This window comes from Miscanthus floridulus, chromosome 8, assembly GCF_019320115.1.
Source record: "Miscanthus floridulus cultivar M001 chromosome 8, ASM1932011v1, whole genome shotgun sequence".
Taxonomy (NCBI): domain Eukaryota; kingdom Viridiplantae; phylum Streptophyta; class Magnoliopsida; order Poales; family Poaceae; genus Miscanthus; species Miscanthus floridulus.
Window position 1 is genome coordinate 226458139 of NC_089587.1, and position 21663 is coordinate 226479801.

Here is a 21663-nt window from a genome sequence, read left to right on the forward strand (position 1 = left end):
AGCCCGATGGCATCGTGCCGGGTCGGTCCGTTGCCCATCTATAAATGTGACCGCACTAATACATGCACTTTATTAAATAAAGTACATATATCTAGAGTCAAGAATTTATAGTTATAATAGCGCTAGCCTATGTCACTAGTTTATGTACTATACTAATATTCATATAGACAAGACTGGTGGGACGCACGAGCCCTCACCTTTGCGGAATTTTCTCCGCGTTGTAGATTTAGTTATTATCCACGGGTACAACTACCTATATTGTGTCTTATAAAGGCCGGGTAGATAATAGCGCTAGTCCATATCACTAGTTTATGTATTATGTTCATATATTCCATATAGATGGGTTTATAACTCTGGCAGTAATTAATGGGTAAATAAAAGATGAATATATAGGCTGTACCGCTATTGCCGATGAGGAGGTGAACATCGGCACATGCCAAATAAAAAAGGTGACACGTGAATATTACATAGCCGAGGGTTTTTCGCGCAAAGATACAAATGCGAGAACAAGGGGCGGGCGGCGTGTTTGTTTGGCGACGGCGAGGGCGACGACGACGAATGGGCGGGAGATTTTGGTGGTTTTGGGCCTCTTTTGTTTTGCCCGCCGAGCCCAATTTCGAAGCCTTCTCGGGTCGGGCCATGGCCCATGGGAGCTGAAGTAACCAACCGCCCGCCTCTCTTCCCTTCCGTTCGTTCCCTGCAGTCCTGCCGCCGCCGCGGGGCATCATGGTTTGGCTGCAGTACACGGCCACCCGCTCGCAGCGCGCCGCCACCGCCTGCCTCTTCCTCACCGGCGCAGCCCTCATCGTCGCCGCCGCCAGGCTCTCCTACGCCAACATCGAGCCCCAGCGCGCCAAGGCCGCCGAGCGGCGGCGCGTGCTCGAGGCCTTCATCCACCGCAAGCTCGGAGGAGGAGGATCCGCCTCCGCCTCCCCACAGCAGCAGCAGCAGGATCATACCAAGACCGCCTAGGGCCCGCGGCTTCCCGTCCTTCTCCTGATTTGTTGCTTCGGTCCACATCTCTTCCTCCTCTCACCCACACAATTCAGTATAAACTGGAGTAGCGCTTTAGTACCAATGCCACGCTTTTACTGACTGACTGAAAAATGGAATCAGTTAGATGCTCTTCTGGAGCTCCTTGGATTCAAATTCATTAATAAATTAAGCGGGCTTGTTACCCCTTTTTTATTTTTTTTTTACTTTATCTACCAAGTCATTCTGCTTGCTGTATATACATATGCTTCTGCTAATAGTAACTGCTACTCCATTTGAACATATATATATTTCAGAAGATTGTTTGGCAACCTGTATGACATTCATTCATCCTACACTGATCTATCTCGCGCATGTTGTCATCAGATGTGCTCGTGTCCTGTTTCCTTGTACTAGATTTTGACCTGTCTTCTCCAATTAAATGAACAAATGCAGTAACACAGACGTGCAGTTCCTTCTGTTACTCATATTGGGTGTTGTAGGGTACCATTTTACTGTTACTCGCCAAGAAATCATGGATTGGTACTGTGTACCAGCGATTTGGACAAGGTCTTCCTGTTTTCAGTGTAAATGTACAAACACGGCTCAATCATAACCACATGTACTGCTGCTACCTCTGATTTTGTCGTCCCATCATGTACAAACACAGATCATAAAGGGCACGGTAGAATCGTCAGGATGGAGTCATCAACTTATCTGTAGGTTAGTGAACATCTACTGGCCCACCTGCAGAGTGCAGATGTCTGCTTTTTGTTTAGAGTTATTATGTCTTTTACCATAGTTCATGTTTGTCAGTGTGATATCAAAGGCAAATAGGCATCTTCATTTTTCATTCTTACCTGCTGAAACTTCTCTGCCGTAAATAAACTTCTGCATTTACACTCTCGTATGGTTTTGTTACTGATCTTAGGTTCCATCACTCACCAAGAAATCAGGTTTCGATATTGTGTCGCAGTTATGTCAACTAAGCCTTCCTAATTTCAAGATAGATCTACAGACACAGTTCATTCATAACTACAGGAACTAATCGCTCGTTCTGGTTTTATAAATTTAGTTTCTCCCACTATCATGTATCCGAAAACTTTGATCCCATTATTTTTCTACTATCATTTGTTCGAGTGGTATGCTGAATTAGTTAGTCTAATAGCTGTTCCGCCAGGAGCCATTACACCCAAGTATGTCAATTGTCAGGTGGACTGAGATGAGGTGTGCATGCGAGGAATCAAATCACTGACAAGAAGAGGGAGATGTAGGGCCTTTTTAGACAGTGTCCCTTGGTGGCCAAGCCAAAATTTGGCTACAGCCAAATCAAGGTATGACCAAAATTGGGTCATAGTAGATAAATTTGGATTGTGGCCTAGCCAAAGTTACAGAACATGCCAAAGTTTGCGAGCAGAAATGCAGAACACTTACTTTTTTTTTTGGTGTGGGTGGGTGTGTTTCGGAGGGGGTGGGGGTGTATCCATTTGTTGATGGTATGATTCCTATCAGCCATAAGTTTGCTAACACCATGGAGCTACTCTGTTTTGTAACATATAATTTTGACACGCTACGTTCAAGTTACTCATGTATCTCATCCAACTTAACTTATCACTCTGCAGGCTCACTGGTTTGCTGGAGCAATGGAAGACTTTGATGGTGCCTGCCTGTCATTGATGATGTCTATCAGCATATGCTGATAAGTTGGTGGTGCACCAGAAATTCATGGAATGGTCTTAAGCTGCTTGAAGGATTACTTGTGGACAGCAATGCTGCTCATGCCCCGCGCTCAGGTCAGCTGGCAATTTTTACACGGGTGGCAGAATACTTGCAGTCAAAATTGTTGGCACATCTGAGTGATAATATCTGAGATGCCATCCACTGCATGCATAGGAGCATGTTTCTGTGTTACTTGTGCACATTTTGATGTCACTCTAATTGGGTGGGTTAGTGGGAGTGGGAGCGCGAGCAGCCTCTCGTCCAGATGTGGATGGTCAGGTGCTTGCATCTTTCAGGTCGTGCCGTGCGATGCGTGAAGAATAGAATCTGAATGATTTTTCCCCTAGGCTGTAGATGGAGAACCTACAAGACTTGTAAAACTAACTCCTGGAGGATGTTGATGGGGGTCCTCTCTATCTCTATCCAAACAGTTGATGCTGTTACCTAGTGGGGACTGGGGAGAGTTCGGAGCCAGAGCGTGCACGGCGAGCTCGCGGACGAGCCCCTGCTCCTTCCACGTTGCTGCTCCCCTCTGGCACTGCCGACGCCACCGCGGTCCTCGGATGCGTCGGCCACCCCTTGGTCTAGCGCGGTCAAGAAAGGAGTCCAGCACGGTGCCGCCTTGGCTCAGCTGCTTGGCAGCGCCGCATTTGGCGCCGCAGCAGCCAATCACACGTGGTCCGGCGACCGATTTTTTTTTTTGTTTTTCAGCCCTTTTTTAAAGATTTTCACAAATACGTCCCGCGGTATCCTTTAAAAAAAAATAGACCTGACCTTGGCACCGTGACAATTGGCGCCGAGCTTATATGTCTCGGCGTCAATTGCTTTGACTCTGAGGTCCAGGGTCATTTTCTTTGGGTCGTTGACATGGCTGCTTGCGTGTACGACGCTTGCCGTCGCCGTGGCATAAGACAAAAGGCTCACCGTGCTGATTGCCCCGTCAAGCCCGCCTCCTTAGTCCTCGTTTCCATGGAATGGAAGGCAGCGACGAGACGCGGGTGCCGCAGGCGCGAGATGGCTGAGGCACGAAGGGCAGCGACAGCCGGACACTCCGGGCTTCCTTCCGGAGCGCTCCTGCTGTCTACTGTTTTTTTGGGTGAAAAAAACAAAACAAATTCTAGAGGCCTTGGATTACCTGGATGCTTCGATCGGAGTTGGACGGCGGATGTGTATGGGAAAGTTACGTCCTAACTCGTGCCTCAGTAAAGTCACTGTGGTGAATCTCGATCCCCATCGGTCTCCTCCATCCGCTCGCCGCGCCGCAACCCGGAGAGGAGACCGCGCTCGGTCGAGCACCACCTCAGGCCCAGCGTCCTCGCGACCAGCTCCGGCGCGGCGTCCGCCCTCTGCAGCCCCGGTGTCCCCGCGACCGTCGCTGCTGTCCTAGTCCGCCACTCGCCACCTTGGCCGGCGACGAGCACCACCAGGACACCAGGTATTCATTCCCCTTGGTCCTCCCTTCCTGCTGTGCGAAGCCGTGCGCCCCCAAACCCTAACATACTATTCGTAATCGGATCTGAATCTAATTACATACAGGTGTATATGCATGTATTATTATGCCTACTAACTTCCGATTGCTTTGCAAAATTATCATGTGGATCCGAATCTGATCAGTCCATTTCTCCAGAAATCACAGATGCACACATCGGTGGTGGTCGTCGTCCTGGAGACGACCGAAGTGTACATTGTCATCACCTTGTCAACGAGGAGAGATACCCAGGTCGTATACGTCGATCCGACCACCGGTGCCCTGCGCTACCTGGGGAAGCATGGGGAGGACGTCTTTGATTCCGAGGCAGCGGCTCTCAACTACATCACCGATGGGTCAAGGGTTCTATCCAAGAGCACCACATATGCCAAGGCACTGCTGGGATATGCAGTGTTAGGAAGCTCCGCTCTGCTTCTGGTTGCGACGCAGCTGAGCGCGTCCGTCCCCAATCTTCCAGGAGGCGGGTGCATATACACAGTGGCAGAGAGCCAGTGGATAAAGATCCAGCTGCAGAATCCTCAACCCCAGGGAACTGGAGAGCAGAAGAATATACGTGACTTGGCCGATCTCGACATTGACGGCAAGCACTTCTTTTGTGAGACAAGGGATGTTACCAGGCCCTTCCCGAGTCCTATGACACTACGGGAACCAGATGAGGAATTCGTTTGGAATGAGTGGCTGTCAAAGCCTTTTAAGGACATTGGCTTGCCAGGACACTGCGTCATTCTTCTGCAGGGGTTTGCCGAGTGCCGGAACTTTGGAGGTGCTGGGCAGCAAGGTGGGTTAGTCGCCCTTATTGCACGCCGTAGTCGACTGCACCCTGGAACCCGCTATTTGGCCCGTGGACTGAATGCATGTTCAGGCACAGGCAATGAGGTTGAGTGCGAGCAACTGGTTTGGGTTCCACGCAAGGGTGGACAGCGTATCCCTTTTAGCTCGTATATCTGGCGGCGTGGAACTATACCAATATGGTGGGGCGCAGAAATAAAAAATGCGGTGTCAGTAGAAGCCGAAATTTATGTTGCAAATGATCCTTACAACGGAAGCTTACAATACTACCAACGGTTGGGCAGAAGATACGGGAATAAATCATCTGAAGCGAATGTGTCCAGGCAAAAGAAATCTGGAAGGGTTCCTGTTATTTGTGTTAACTTGTTAAGATACGGCGAAGGAAAAACAGAGTCTATTCTTGTTGATCATTTCAAAGAATCTATACGGTACATGAACTCTACTGGAAAGCTGGGAAGCACATGGATTCAGTTGGTAAATTATGACTGGCATGCCACTGTGAAGTTAAAAGGGCAGCAGCAGACAGTTGAGGGCCTATGGAGGCATCTTAAAGCACCTACAATGGTCATTGGCTTCAGTGAAGGGAATTACTATGATGTAAGGCAGCAGCTTAGTGAATGTAAAGGATCAGTTATCTGCAATGATGATGTAAATGGCGGGTTTTGCATGGAGTCTATTCAAAATGGGGTGATACGATTCAATTGTGCAGACTCTCTTGATCGAACCAATGCTGCTAGTTACTTTGGTGCACTTCAAGTTTTTGTTGAACAGTGTAGTCGATTGAACATCTCGCTTGACATAGATGCAATGTTTGGGTTGTCAAGTAGATATTCTGAATATGATGGTAGAAACACTCGTTCTTTGCCCCCTGGATGGGAGGAGCGCTTTGACTCTGTAACAGGGAAATCATTTTATATCGATCATAATACACGTACTACCACATGGGAACATCCATGCCAGGAGGCTCCACAGAAGCCTTGGAAGAGATTTGATATGACATTTGATCAGTTCAAAGGCTCAACAATGCTTGCTCCAGTGAACCACCTTGCTGAACTTTTTCTTTTGGCTGGCGATATCCATGCTACGTTGTACACTGGCTCAAAAGCTATGCACAGTGAGATTCTGAACATATTCAAGGAGGAAACTGGAAAGTTTAGTAAATTCTCAGCTGTTCAGAATGTGAGGATTACGGTGCAAAGAAGGTACCAAAATTTTGTGAATGATAGTTCCCGTCAAAAGCAGTTAGAGATGTTCCTTGGATTGAGGCTATATAAGCATCTCCCTTCCATCCCTATGTTCCCTCTCAAAGTAGGTAAACTTACTCATTATCAGTGTATCTCTTGCAAACTGATATTATTGGTCTTGATGCAGTTTTATATTATACTTTTTTTTGTGATAACATTCTTGATATTGACAATTCAGGTGCTATCAAGGCCATCTGGATGCATGTTGAAACCAGTTCCTAGTATCACCCCAATGACTGATGGTGGTTCCAGTCTTCTCAGCTTCAAAAGGAAGGATCTTATTTGGGTATAGTTCTTCCTTAAAGACTCTTCTTGATGCATCTGGAAGAGTCTTCCTGATAGTTTTCTGGTTTATTTAATTATCGCTGTGATGCCTTTTTCACATAGCATGTTAAAGACTCTTGTGCATGCAGGTGTGTCAGCAAGGTGCAGACTATGTTGAACTTTTTATATACCTTGGGGAACCTTGTCATGTTTGTCAACTGCTGCTTACTGTCTCCCACGGTGCTGAAGATTCTTCATATCCAGCAACCGTAGATGTTAGAGTTGGCTCAAGCATAGACTCCCTCAAACTCGTGGTTGAGGTCCTTGTCTATCTTACCTCACTGGTTTTATTATAATATCCTTTTCTTTTGCTCCAGCTGTTTCATCATGTTCCTTTGCAAATACCAATTTAGTTTCCATACTTTTAAGATTTGGCTTGATGAACTGACAACAGTGTACCCAAAGTCAAGACCCCAGAGGTGCAGACACAAAAAGTGCTGCCCTTGCTAAAATTGAGCTTCATGTGCATTAACTCTGACTTTAAGACCATGAAAATTTTGCCTGATTCAGAACCAATGCTGAACTGTGTGCTGATTACTTTGGCTGAGATGAGATAAGCTAACCACATTTACTGAGTTTGGCCTGGATTTTGGTTAGGTTCATAATCCTATCCTCACCATGTTTAGGTATTGTTGATTTAAAATTGGTTTTTGCTTCGTTTTGTATTGTTTAATGAATATTAATTGGGAAATTACTTGTGTAGGGTGCTTGCATTCCACAGTGCTCGAATGGGACAAATTTACTGATTCCACTCACTGGGAGAATTGATCCAGAGGACTTGGCTGTTACAGGGAAAAGTGCTAGGCCCAATGTTCAAGAGAGCTCCTATCTTCCTTTGTTATACGACTTTGAAGAGCTAGAAGGAGAACTAAACTTTTTGAATCGAGTTGTTGCATTATCTTTTCATCCATCTGCTGTATCAAGAACACCCATTACTCTTGGTGAGGTAAAATTGATGAATTCTCTAGATTGAGATGCTTTTAAAAAGTTACTTTTGGCTTTGACTATTTGTCTATCTTTTTCTTGATGAGTTGTATAAATTTCTTTAACAGATTGAAGTACTTGGAGTTTCTCTTCCATGGGCAGACATGTTAACCAATAGTGAACATGCTCCTGAATTTATGGAGTTTCTCAATAAAAAATCATCAAGTGTTCACTGTGATCTAGGTTCCAAGTCTTTTGGAAATTCTTCCATGCCTGGGAATGATTCTCATGGTATTGATGGATCTTACACTAAAAGTTCATCATCAGTTCAAACAGGTGGTTCGGAAAATTTGTTGGATTTTCTCACAGGTGATTTTGACATGTCGGAGCCACATATAACTGAAAATACTTTTGGTAATGGGGAACAAACAAACTTCTTAGATGATGGATTTGATGTTAATCCTTTTGCCCCTGCATTGGAAGTGCCTGTTCCTAAAGTGAATAAGCAGTTTGAAGAATGTGGCAGCACACAGCTTTATCTTAAATTTTTTGAATCCCTTTCTGGCTATAATAAGGTATTCATTTGTGAAAATTTCATCTCCTTTTATTTCTGTTCCTCTATGTTCTGTTCTTAGTATACTTTCTTGGATCTTTGTTGAGCATTCCTTAAAAAATACTTTGAAATTGACCTTATCCTGAAGTTGCCAGTAAAATATTGAATTGCTTCTTTGTTCAGATAAATGAGCAAGATGGTTCTACCGATCTAGTTTGAAGTTTCTAGTAGGAACACTACTGGACCCTTTTTTCCCCTAACAAAGAAAGGTTTCAATTTATGACAGATTATCTGAATCTTTAGGTCTATTCAGGTTACATATGTTTAGAGTTCTGGCATTATTACTTCCTTTGCTTTTCAATACATACTTGCTTATTCTGAAAATAATAATAATGAAGGAACAAAAGTTGACCTATTTTGAAAAGGTGTTTATGAATTTAAATCCAAAATACATTAAACTTTATTCATCTTTCCAGGGAAAGGGTCTTGACTTTGAGCAAATGATGAAGCTTGAAATAAAACGTCTCCGTCTTGGTCTTTCTGCCACTGAAAGGGACCAGGCATTGTTATCAATTGGTGTAATTCCTGCCACATTGGATCCAAACCGTTCAGTTGATTATTCTTACCTATTGAAGTTATCCAGCTTAGCTGATAATCTGGCACTGCTGGGCCATACAGTCCTTGAGGATCGTGTTAATGCTTCAATAGGGCTTGAAAAGGGCAGTGAACACGCTATAGACTTTTGGAACATCAGTGAAAATGATGAATCCTGCTATGGTGGGGCATGTGAAGTCCATGCTCTGTCTTCATCACAAGCTTTAGCCACTAGAGAAAACCAATCAGTATTTGTGGAATGTTTTCGGTGTGAAAGGACAGTTTGCAAAGCTTGCTGTGCTGGGAAAGGGGCCTTCCTTTTGCTTAACACCTACAGGGAGTTGAAGATTTATGGTGGGAGTCAAAGTGGTGGCTATTCAGCACTCGCAGATAGTTTTGTGTGCAAATCATGCTGCAGTGAAATTATCAAACGTGCATTGTATGTGGATTATGTCCGGGTTCTTCATAGTTTGCGCAGAAAAGATCGTTCAGAGAAAGCGGCACTGAGTGCTGTGAATCAGGTCTGCCAACTGGAGTACAGGAAAGCATCTGATTTATCTCAAAGTATTCAATTTGGTCAGAGACAATTGAAGCAGATCCTTGATGGTGAAGAATCCCTTGCAGAATTTCCATATGCAAACTTTTTACAAATGGTATTTCTCAACTTCGTACCAAGATCATAAATTGCACTCCTGCATGATTTGTTGCCCTGTGTTGTTCATACACTCTGATGTATTTGCAAGACTATTGATCCATGGACCATGGAAAAGCAGTGAATAAACTTGGCCTTGTGATAACATCTTCTTTTTAAGATCCCTCCCCCCTTTCTCTTTTTCTTCTATGAAGTTTGCTTTTACCATAGATAATGCTTTGATCATGCCTTATGCTCTATACTCAGGTTGAAACTGCCAATGACTCTGAACCACTGCTTTCGTTACTGGCACCTTTTGGTACTGGAGAGTACAAGTCTTACTGGAAAGCTCCGCAAGATAACACTTCAGTGGAGTTCTCAATTGTTCTTGGTGGTTTATCAGATGTTGCAGGAGTTGCTATAATTGTCAGTTCTTGTGGGTACTTGACATCTGACTGCCCAATTGTAAGATAGGCTACTTTACTTTCTTTTCCTTCATCATGCTATCCTTATTTTTATCTATAAAATCAGTACGGACAATGTTAGCCAGGCATACTTAATACTGTATATACAGAACTATGGGTATATCTTTCTATTAGAGATATGTATAGTCATGGATATCATGTATTAGACTATACATATCTCTAATACTTTCATTTCCATTTTCTTAATGATTGAGAACAAAGAAGGATATTTACTGGAGTTAATGAAATCATATTTTTTAATCATAAAATCACATAACTTGATTGAATATGTGTTCTTCCTGAGCAAGAGAAGAAAAACATTTCAGTACAGCTGTATCCTTGACAGCTTGAGCATGCTGCATTTTAACAAGGGGAGCAATATGAAAAATGATAGAGGATGAACTAGCTCTTGTATTCATTCATATTGAGTAAACCAAATTACAAGGATTTATATAGGAGCTAGACTAACACAAGAGAGAGAGGGGGAAGCACACAGGCGACAGCCAGGGAAGATTCCTAGGCATCAGCCATCTAGCAGCAAAAGGAGAAGTAAATACTAGCAGTAAAGAGGGGAGTAAGTAGGTGACAGCTAGGGGAGGTTCCTAGGCAGTCAGCTAGTAATAAAGGAAGCAGTAAACATGCTAACCCCCCCCCCCCCCCCCCCCCCCCCCCCCCCCCACACACACACACACACACCCGCAGTCGAATCGGCGGGCTCGCTGATATGAAGACTGGAGCGAAAATCTTGGAACACGGAGGTGGGAAGACCCTTGGTGAAGATGTCAGCAAACTGGGACGTCGTTGGTACGTGAAGAACCCGAACATCACCAATGGCGACCCGTTCACGAACGAAGTGGAGATCAATCTGAACATGCTTCGTGCGTTGATGTTGTATGGGATTGGTGGACAAGTATACTGACATTGTCGCAGTAGACCAGTTGGCGGAGCCGGCAAGTTTCAGCAACTCCATTGGCCACAGCCCGGTATTCAGCTTCGGCACTTGAACGAGAGACTGTGTTTTGGCGTTTTGAAGACCAAGAAACCAGATTGGCGCCAAGAAACACAGCATAGCCTGAAGTGGAGCGGCGAGTGTCGGGACACCCAGCCCAATCGTCATCAGTATAGACCACAAGTTCAGAAGGAGTGGAGGGCTGAAGGTGCAGGCCATGGCTGAGAGTTCCCTGAAGATAGCGGAGAATCCTCTTAACAGCAGACAAGCGAGGTTCGCGAGGATCATGCATGTGAAGGCATACTTGTTGAACAGCATAAGCAATGTCTGGTCTTGTGAAAGTAAGGTACTGCAGGGCTCCTGTAAGACTGCGATAGTGGGTAGGATCAGTGACAGGAGCACCTTCAGTAGCAGAAACTTTAGCATGAGTGTCCACAGGTGTGCTACACGGTTTGCAATCCATCATACCAGCACGTTTGAGGATGTCAATGGTGTACTGCTGTTGTGACAGGAAGAGACCACCTGAATGTTGCGTGACTGAAATGCCCAAAAAGTGATGCAAAGGACCAAGGTCTTTCATGGAGAATTCTTGTTGCAAGGCAGTGATAGTGCGGCGGAGGAGAGAGGCACTGGAGGCAGTCAGAACAATGTCATCCACATAGAATAGTAGGTAAACAATCTCATTGCCTCGGTGGTAAATGAACAGAGAGGTGTCAGACTTTGCTTCAAGAAACCCGAGAGACAAGAGGTAGGTGGCAAACCGGCTGTACCAAGCGCGAGGTGCCTGCTTCAGACCATACAGAGACTTGTTGAGGCGGCAAACATGATCAGGAAGAGCAGTGTCAATAAATCCAGTGGGTTGGCAGCAATAGACAGTCTCGGAGAGGGTGCCATGGAGGAAGGCATTCTTGACATCCAGTTGATGAATAGGCCACTGCTGTGAGAGAGCCAAAGAGAGGACTGTGCGGACCGTTGCTGGTTTCACCACAGGACTAAAGGTCTCATCATAATCCACTCCTGGACGTTGGGTAAAACCACGGAGAACCCACCGAGCCTTGTAGCGATCAAAGGTGCCATCAGCATTGAACTTCTGGCGAAAAATCCACTTGCCAGTTACCACATTTGCACCAGACGGTCGGGGAACGAGATCCCATGTGTTATTGGACAGAAGAGCCGCATACTCTTCTTCCATTGCAGTTCGCCAATTAGGATCAGCAAGAGCACTCTGATAAGTCTTCGGAATGGGAGAGATGGCTGCAGCATGATAGATGGCAGGCTGGCGGAAGCCAAGTTTCCCTCTAGTGGTCATGGTGTGATGATTCACCACTTGATGAACTGGAACAGCACCCTGGGGCAATGTAACAGGAGCAGCAGCAACCGAAGGACCGTGTGTCAGCCCTGAATTAGGAGCACCCGGAGTACCTTGTGACAGCCCAAAATCTGTAGTAACTGAGTACCTTGTGACAGCCCAGAATCAGCAGCAACTGGAGGAACACGAGTTGGGTGACGCCGGGTGTAGACATGAGTGATGGTGCGCGCAGGGGGCACAACAGGGGGAGCCGGTGGAGCAGGAGCAGCAGCAGGGGCGTTGTGATGTTCCGCCGAGGGAGCCGAGGCTGCGCGTGGCGCAGGAAGGGGCTGGTAAGGACCTGCCAGGTGCACGGGCTCAACCAGCACTGGTGTGACAGGAGTCACAGTGGCAGCTGGCGAGACACCGAGTGAACCAGGGTTGACTCCGCCGAAGGTACCTGAAGGGGAGGAGCCAGCAGGGAGGCCTGGAAGGCACACCGAGGGCTCAAACTCATCCAAAAAATTAAAATCATTAGTGGTGGGGGGTGACGGTGTCTTGGCAAAGGGAAAAATTGTCTCATCAAAGGTAACATGACGAGAGATGATGATGTGGTTGGAGGAGAGGTCAAGACACCGAAATCCCTTATGATTAGAAGAATAACCCAGGAAAACACAAAGAGTGGAGCGAGGGGAAAGTTTGTGAGGGGCAGTGGCAGACATGTTAGGATAACAAGCACAGCCAAAGACCCGAAGGTGGGAGTAGGAGGGATGAGAGCCGAACAAGGCGAAGTGAGGAGTGGCGAACTCCAGAGTTTTAGTGGGGAGACGGTTTAGTAAATAAGTGGCAGTGTGAAGGCCTTCAACCCAGTAGGAAGTAGGCAAGGAAGCTTGGAAGAGAAGGGAGCGCACAATATTGTTAATGGAGCGAAGAATGCGTTCAGCCTTGCCGTTTTGGGAGGAGGTGTAAGGACAGGACATTTGTAGAAGAACACCATGAGTGAGGAAGAAAGAGCGGGCGGAGGAATTGTCAAATTCACGCCCATTGTTGCACTGGACATTTTTTATGGTGCAGCCAAACTGAGTGGTCACGTACGAAAAGAAATTTGCCAAGGTAGAAAACACCTTGGACTTGAGCCGCAAAGGGAAATTCCAGAGAAAGTGAGAGTGATCGTCAAGAATAACGAGATAATATTTATACCCGGACACACTCTTGATAGGAGAGGTCCACAAGTCACAATGAATTAAATCGAAATTCTTAAGAGCACAAGATGAAGAGTTGGCAAATGGTAAGCGAATATGACGACCAAGTTGACAAGCATGACACAGTTGATCACTAGAGTGATGAGTACATGAAATAGCAGAAACACTAGATAGTTTGAAGAGTGCTTCATGGCCAGGATGCCCAAGACGACGATGCCAAACAGCAGCAGGAGCAGCAGCGATGAGGGCACATGAAGAGGAGGAAACGACCGGTGGCATCAAGGAGTAAAGGGGTCTGGAGCTATTGCACCTGATGATCTCATTCCTGGAATGAAGATCCTTCATAGAGAGACCAAAAGGATCAAACTCAAAAGAACAATTGTTATCAGTAGTGAGTTGTCTAACAGAAATGAGGTTCTTAATAATGTTGGGAGCAACAAGAACATTATTAAGACGAAAGGTTCCTGGAAGGACAACATCACCCGTAGCTGTCACAGGAAGAGTGGAACCATTTCCAACAACAATGGATGAAGGACAAGTAAAATGAGGTGGTCGGAAAAGAGAAATGTTATCGGCATTAGGCGTCATATGATTAGAGGCGCCAGAATCCATGACCCACGACCTGTTCGTTTCGGCTGAAACGATCGTGGATTATTTACTGCTGGCTGGTTTGGTGTGAGAGAAAAATACAGTTCCAGCTTATAATCCACGATCGTATACGATCGTATAAGCCTAGCCGAACGGGCTGCCAGTCAGTGACAGCAGGTGGAGTGAGGCTCATGGTGCTGAAGGAGTTGGCTAGAGCCTGCTGATTCCAGGAGCCGGTCCAGGGAGACTGGGAAGGGGCCTGGTACACCTGCTGTTGCGGCTGCTGCTGATGGTACTGCTGCTGGTTCATGGAAAAAGCCAGGGCAGTCAGCATGGGTGGAAATCCCGGTGGCGGAGGGATGCCGTAGGGGTTGGGCGCCGCCTTGAATGCCTGCTGAGGTGCAGGGTGACCAGAGCGCCCATCTGGAGGAGGACCACGGGGTTGCTGCTTCTGGCCACGAGTGGGCCACACGGTGAAGGAGCCTGTCCAGGGGTTGTAGAAGGAGGGCCAAGGGGAGCCACCCTGGCTGCCGTTGCCACCTTTGCCGCTGTTCCCACGGCGACGATGCCGCTTGCCGCCATTGCTACTAGAACCGGCACCAGCACCGTGGTGGCTGGGACTGGTGCCAGGAGCCCGATTGGAGGCACCGTGGAGAGAGGGGCCCCCAGGTTGCTGCACCTGGGAGGTGTTGGTGGCGCTGGACTTCGGCTGCGAGGCGAGGAGAGCCATCGGTGCCTGGGACACAGAGGGGTCCAGCGTGAGCTCCTCAAGTTGGAGATCATTGTGGACTTCATTGAACGTCGAGAACGGACGGGTTTGCTTCAAGAGGGCCTTCATGTGGTCATACTTGGCGTTGAGACCACGAAGGACATTGAGGACGAGGGTGCGGTCAGTGATGACCTCGCCGAGATCACCTAGAGCATCTGCCATACCTTTCATCTTGCGGCAGTAGTCGCGGATGAGCAAGTCGCCTTGGACGAATGCTCGGAACTCTGCGTCGAGGTAGAGAGCGCGAGTCTCGCGGTTGCCCAGGAATTGTTCCTCGATGCCAATCCAAGCGTCGCATGCTGAGCCATCGCGTTCGCGAACGGTGTCCTGGAGTTCGACAGTGAGGGTGCTAAACAGCCAAGACAGCACAACGCAGGGTGCCAAGAAGGACGGGCGGGGCGGGGCGCGGTGCAGAGGACATGGTCGGCAAGAGCGTACCGCTCGAGAGTGAGCAACACTAAGTCGCGCCATCGGTTGTAGTGGGGGGACAGGAGATCGAGGACCACTGGCACAAGGGAGCGGATGTTCTGGACACCCGCAGCCTGGGCGTGGAGGTGGGCGACGAGGGCAGCTTCATTGTGGAGAGGAGCGTCGTCGTCGCTGAGGTTGGAGCTGTCGTCTTCAAGGGCCGGCGGGGCGGCACGCTCCCGAGCCGCGGTAACCGCGCGTTCGAGGGCGGCGGCCGCAGCGCGCTCGGCTTCCAGGGCAGCGAGGGCTGCTTGGACGCGGGCCTGGGCAGCGTCGGCGGCCTGGGTAGCAGCCGCAGCGGCCGTCTCCAGGGCGGCCTTCCCTTCAGCTGCAGCGGCGTCCTCTGCGCGCTGGCGAGCGGCGGCCTGCTCGTGCTCAGCCTGCGCGGCGAGAGTGGTCGCATCAGAGGGAAGCGGCAGCTTAGGGGCCATGGAGATAGGGAGAGGAAGGAGACTGCAGGATCTTAAGAGTCTCGTGATACCATGATAGAGGATGAACTAGCTCTTGTATTCGTTCATATTGAGTAAACCAAATTACAGGGATTTATATAGGAGCTAGACTAACACAAGAGAGAGAGGGGGAAGCACACAGGCGACAGCCAAGGAAGATTCCCAGGCATCAGCCGTCTAGCAGCCAAAGGAGAAGTAAATACTAGCAGTAAAGAGGGGGAGTAAGTAGGTGACAGCCAGGGGAGGTTCCTAGGCAGTCAGCTAGTAATAAAGGAAGCAGTAAACATGCTAACAAAAAATACTATCTTCATCTACATAATTGTATGTCTTGAGAGATGCCTCATGCTCTAGCCCACTTATTTCCAAGAATGCAAAGAACTTATGTTGGAAATCACTCGCTCTCCTTTCTTCAGTGTTTATCACAAACACACTAGGAAATCACTCACTCTGTCTTCAGTGTTTATCACAAACACACTAGGATATCACTCCCTCTATCTTCAGTGTTTATCATAAACACACACTAGGAAATCATTCCTTCTTCAGTGTTTATCACAAACACACTAGGAAATCACTCCCTCTATCTCTCTTTTGGTTGATGCGGCTCTCTCAGCCCTCACCATTTTCTCATATATATAGCTGATAAACCTGCCCATGATATCATCCTAATTACTGCATTCATAACTCCTATGATCATTCCTTAGCTACTAGCTGAAAATCTGCTAGTACTAAAGACTGCACCTACACACCATGAACCTGGACACATGCATGTCGGTTTACTATGCCTTTGCCTTTGCAACTTATGCCTTTGCACCTACACACCATGCCGGAATACAGGATTTTATAGCTGACAACTTATGCCTTTGCAATTCGGTTTACTATAACTTGTTTTAACAGCTGTATGATGATTGTGGCTTCATAATTTTGTGTCGATCACCTATCTTTCTGTACATACAGTGTTGCTATGAAAAGCAAATATATCTTGTTGGCATAATCTTTGTCTGGAGTTAGTTCAATGTGCAAGAACTGCAAGATTTCTTTTTCATATATACTGCAGAGTTAGCTATCTATGCACAACTAGTGGATTTTAAAACATACAGCTGTTAAAACAAGTTATAGTAAACCGAATTGCATAAGTTGCATGCCGGAATACAGCTGTTAAGTCCATGCATGTGTCCAGGTTCATGGTGTGTAGGTGCAGTCTTTAGTACTAGCAGATTTATCTCTCAGCCTTTAGTACTAGCTAAGGGATATTGCTCAAGAACAAGATCATTATCTCTCAGCCTCTCAGCTTCAACTGGAATCTTTGTCTTTGCAATTCGGTTTACTATAAGTCCATGCATGTGTCCAGGTTCATGGTGTGTAGGTGCAGGTTCATGGTGTATGATGATTGTGGCAACTTATGCCTTTGCAATTCGGTTTACTATAACTTGTTTTAACAGCTGTATGATGATTGTGGCTTCATAATTTTGTGTCGATCACCTATCTTTCTGTACATACAGTGTTGCTATGAAAAGCAAATATATCTTGTTGGCATAATCTTTGTCTGGAGTTAGTTCAATGTGCAAGAACTGCAAGATTTCTTTTTCATATATACTGCAGAGTTAGCTATCTATGCACAACTAGTGGATCATTTGAACTAGCCCGCTGAGCTATCTTAGCTTTCTGTGTTCTTTTAGTGCATTTTCCTGCAAAACATTGTCTCCATATTCTGTCATAGCTAGCTATCTATGCATAACAAACTAGCCTATTGAGCTGTTTTCATTTCTTCTGTTCCTTTGATGCATTTTTTTACTTGTTTGCTTTGTATTCTAATAATCATGCTGCTTGTGCAGGTAGAGATATGGGCGAGTAATAAAATACACCGAGAAGATCGTGCGTTCATAGGAAAGTGGGATGTACAGGATATAATATCTTCATCTCCACAGCTTTGTGGACCTGAAAAATCTAATAGATTGAGTGAAGAACCAAGACACATTAAATTTCACTTCCCAAATCCTATCCGTTGTCGTATAATTTCAATAAAAATGACACTTCCCCATAATGGTTCTCGTTCAACCAAGTTTAGTGAGGAGTTTGATCTTCTATCATTGGATGATAGCTCAGTTTATGAATCGAAGCCAACCAATCCACAGAATTCATTTATCCATGCAAAAAGAATTGTTGTTTTTGGCAGTTCTTTGAGAAAGGAGGTGGGGCCTGACACATCAGGGGGAATAATGAGAATGAAAAGTTATTTAGACAGATCACCACCCTTGGGGAGATTTAGGGTAAACCGTCTTTTGCTGACAGTTTTGAGCTTTGCATTCTAGCTGTGACTGAAACTTTTCTTCTTTATTTTCCAGATTCCAGTTGAAGCTGAGAGGCTGAGAGATAATGATCTTGTTCTTGAGCAATATCCCTTAGCTAATTCACCTGGAATAGCTGGATTCCGGCTTGATTTTTTCAGTGTTATAAGACCTCGTGTGACCCATTCACCTTCCTCATCAGAATTGGACACGAGGAAGTTTTCATTGACACGAATGGAGGATAGATTTGTAAATCCAGCAATTATTTATATACAGGTCACAGTTGTTAAGGTAATAGGCCACTGTCACTCTTCAAAATTCTCTTACTTTGGTGGCTATGGTTGGTTATTTTATGCTTCTTGAGATCTCCTCTAATGCTTGTCCCTGAACGGTTCAAATTACAATGGAATGGGTCCAGGTAGTCATGTGACCTAGTTTTGTCGAGTAAGGCCTGCATCGCAGACAGTTCTGCATTTTGCAAAATTTGTTTTTTTTCCTTGTTATTAGTAGTAATTAGTGGAATGTCCAACTGAACTGTCTTCAAAACTTCATTTATATATAGTGGTGGTAGTCAAAGCTGGCGAATGACCACAAAATAAAGAATTGTTGGTTCACCTATGTGATGATGGTTTTTGAGGTTTGCTGCAAACTATGATAATTTTCACATGCTGTTGATTGAGGGTTGGACCTTTTGGTACTTGTAGTTTTGTCAGTGCCTATGTTGTATGTGGGCATGAAACGTTTCTGTTGTGCTTGTGATTTTGTACAGGAGTCTGGCAAGTTGGCTGTAGAGGAATACCGTTTACCAGAAGTAAAAGCGAATACACCACTATATTTTGATTTCCCAGATCTACAACAGGATGCTCGCTGCGTTATCTTTAGATTACTTGGTGATGTCACTGCCTTTGTTGATGACATTTCTGAGCTTGAGAACTTAAACTTGCGAAATCTTCCTTTGGCATCCGGACTGTCTTTGTCAAATAAGATCAAGTTGTACTACTATGCTGATACATATGAGATGGGAAAGATTGGCAGTCTCTCAGCTGTATAATGTATGTGAGGTATGAAGTCCTGACTTTCTAAATCCTCTGAAACGAGCCTGTTTTATTAGAGAGTTCCTAACTTGATTTTTGACAATGAATGATGCTCATTTTCAGAATAAATGATATATGACAAAGCTAAAACGCATAATACAAATGTGCTATTGAGCCTCTCTTCCCTAGCTTAAGCCTACCCCTAACGTGGATGGATCCTTAACATACTAAAGTCAACCACATAGCCAGGCCGTTATTTATGGTTTTGTTCCTGGCCCAATATTCCTATTTCAAGCTAGAATTACATATTGATGGGTCTGAATCCTGTTCATACTGACTTACCCATGCAAGGCCTTAGAGGGAATTAAGAATTTAGAAACACATCTCGTTTTTAACCATGGACTCAGCAATAGAGCTTTTTTTTTTCTTTAACAAACTCAGGAAATAGAACTTTTACTCTGCCGCTGGTGTTTATCTGAATGAGAAACTTATGCATGAAACTATGAAATGGTATGTGTGGGTTGTTGTGTACTGAAGCCTACATCTGTTTAGTAGATTGTCTGATACTGCTCTTTAACTTGGTGTTTACTTGTGTTTAGGTCGTACATGCCAACCTGGGATGTTAACCGTCGTCCCTAGAAGATTGTTGTAACCTATTGTTTGTACGTGTTGATGTGGAAGTAAGAGCTGTTGCTACAAATACATGATGTATTTTTAATACTTTTTTTCTTTGCTTACCCGATTCAAGGGAAATAGGGATTTTGCCTGTAGAATTTCTGGAAATTCATCTTTTTATGTAGAATAGCTGGAAATTCAATACGATGGCAGTCCTCGAAACTGCCAGTTACTTTTGTCAATACCTGTATTGGGACCTAGATTATTATTATATAGAGCTAAGAATTTGCATTGATTTTTTTTTTGTTTCATACATATTTTAAGCACTGGCTTCACCAGTTGTTGGTATGTATGGTACTGGTACATGGCCATGCTGCCGTTCAAAACTTTATGTTATCGACATTTCATTTAGTATGAGGCCCTGTTTGGCTACTTGGTTTTTCTTTGGTTCCTCCTTTCATCTGAAATTAGTATGTGGCTGTAATGTAATACCTTGTGGACCATATTACACCAGAGCAGGAATTTATTTGTCCTGTAATAAAATATCGTTTGGTTAAAGCCAAGCTTATATATCGTTTGGTTATGAGACTGGGACTGCCCGCGGTTGATGTCATGTGTCGGACTCATCAGCCGATGTGTCTTGTGCAGGCCGGAATGGAGCTCAAGAACACCAACGGGTTCTCCCGGCCGGTTCCATGGAGCTGGTTAGAATGAACAGCCTTTTTTTTTCAAAAGAAAAAAAAAATCATAGCGGAGCACTGGAAGAATGAATTCGGACTTTCACCTGCGCTACTCATGACCTCGCAGGAGAAAGTAAAATTTGCTCTATGAACTGTTAGTGATACGTGCTACTGTTACCTCGCAGCAGAAAGTTAAAATTTTACTCAAACTGTTGGATGTGCATCGTAACGTGGGCACAGCACGAGAAATAGAATATTATCCATCCATCGGTGACAAAAAGAAAAACTATATTTACTGATGATGATGCCAGCCAGCCGATACTAGACAGCCGCGTGCTCGTATACGATCGTGGATTATAAGCTGGAACAGTATTTTTCTCTCACACCAAATCAACCAGCAGTAAATAATTCATGATCGTTTACGGCCTGTCGAACGGTAAATAAGCTGGAACACTATATTTACCAGTTTATTTAGGCCGAGAAATTATTGACATTAAAAAAATTAGTTTACCATAAGCATATGTGGGCCCAAACAAGAGTGTATGGATTTTTTTTTTTAATTTTAACACCTTTTGAAAGCTAATTTTAAATCTAACACTGTCGGTTTTTTTAAACTAACACTTTTGGCCGCGTCTATTGCCCTGGTGCGGCCAAATACCTGTGTCGCGCCAAGCATGGTGGCTTGGCAGCGGGCTGATGTGGCGACGACGGATTCGCTGACTGTTGATGTGGCAGGGCCTGCTGCGCCACCGATCTTGGCGCGGCAGTGCCGCGCCCTGATCCGTGGCGCGGCAGAGCCGAATATAACCCCCACGGCCAGTCCCGCCTGCCCGAGCTGCAAACCCCGCCTGGCCGCGCCTGGCCGCCGCGCCCGCCCCCCGTCCGGCCCTCCATTGCCGTCTCCCTCCATTCCCATCTATTCCCTGGCCGCCTCCCTCCCTTCTCGTCCTCGTTCAAGGTAATGACTCACATTTTATTTTCGTTGAATGTTGGATAGGATTTTATGAATGAGAGTTAAGGTTAGGAGAAAAATTATGTTTGGGAACTATGAGCTACGGTTTGAAGGAAGATATTAGTTTGATTTTGTCAATGTTAAGGTTAATTATTTAGTTAGAAGTATGTTTACCATGTATATTTTTGTTGCTATAAGTGTTGGTTACATTATTTTAGTTGCAATGCAAATGATTATATTTTAAATTAATTTGCATTGTTTTAATTGATGTTTAATTTGAATTGTTTTATTAGATGGAAGACATGTTTCAGGAGTAATTATGGCAAAAACGGGGTCGTCCTAGAGAATTGTACCCCGACGAGTCTAACAAAGTTGCCCCCGTCCCTTCTGAACTCACTGTCCCTAACTGTGACTGTGGACATCCGGCCGACGTGTTTCAATCGAAACATCCGGACACAGCGGCTCGTTGCTTCTACACATATAGTCATTTTAATATAAGTAATTATTTTCGTATGTTTTTCTTCTTCATTTGTATTATTAGGTTAATAATATTTTGTTGAATTTTTGTTGTGTAGGCCCATGAGAGATGCTTTTTTTTCAGTGGATCGACGGTGCAGACAAGTTTGACCTCAGGTACCTCCTTTTCGACGATTGGTGGAGAGGACGACATCTATGAGAGCA

The 21663-nt window shown here is 45.4% G+C and overlaps 1 protein-coding gene across 3 annotated transcripts; it reads left to right on the forward strand.

Moving 5' to 3' along the window:
* Window positions 1-1070: 1070 nt before the first annotated feature.
* Window positions 1071-19645, forward strand: LOC136478395 (probable phosphoinositide phosphatase SAC9). 3 transcript variants are annotated; one of them, XM_066476840.1, is made up of 13 exons: window positions 1071-1695; window positions 2595-2765; window positions 4319-6277; window positions 6392-6499; window positions 6627-6797; window positions 7241-7483; window positions 7590-8036; window positions 8491-9261; window positions 9507-9704; window positions 17249-17683; window positions 17759-17992; window positions 18471-18753; window positions 19335-19645. In XM_066476840.1, exons 2-12 carry the CDS (start codon window positions 2703-2705, stop codon window positions 18750-18752), a joined length of 4911 nt encoding a protein of 1636 aa, XP_066332937.1. In that variant the 5' UTR covers window positions 1071-1695; window positions 2595-2702; the 3' UTR covers window position 18753; window positions 19335-19645. The 3 variants fall into 3 exon arrangements, with proteins under 3 accessions (XP_066332937.1, XP_066332935.1, XP_066332938.1); XM_066476838.1 differs by having other exon boundaries at window positions 1072-1695; window positions 18471-18762; XM_066476841.1 differs by lacking the exons at window positions 1071-1695; window positions 2595-2765 and adding an exon at window positions 3782-4126 and having other exon boundaries at window positions 18471-18762.
* Window positions 19646-21663: the final 2018 nt, after the last annotated feature.

What these genes read in the sequence shown, in the direction of transcription:
- LOC136478395 (XM_066476840.1), top strand. Translation starts at nt 2,703, where the DNA reads ATGGTCTTAAGCTGCTTGAAGGATTACTTGTGGACAGCAATGCTGCTC. An exon ending in AAAGGAAGGATCTTATTTGG is followed by an intron (nt 6,500 to 6,626) that starts GTATAGTTCTTC and finishes TTGTGCATGCAG; the next exon opens with GTGTGTCAGCAAGGTGCAGA. An exon ending in TGACATCTGACTGCCCAATT is followed by an intron (nt 9,705 to 17,248) that starts GTAAGATAGGCT and finishes CTGCTTGTGCAG; the next exon opens with GTAGAGATATGGGCGAGTAA.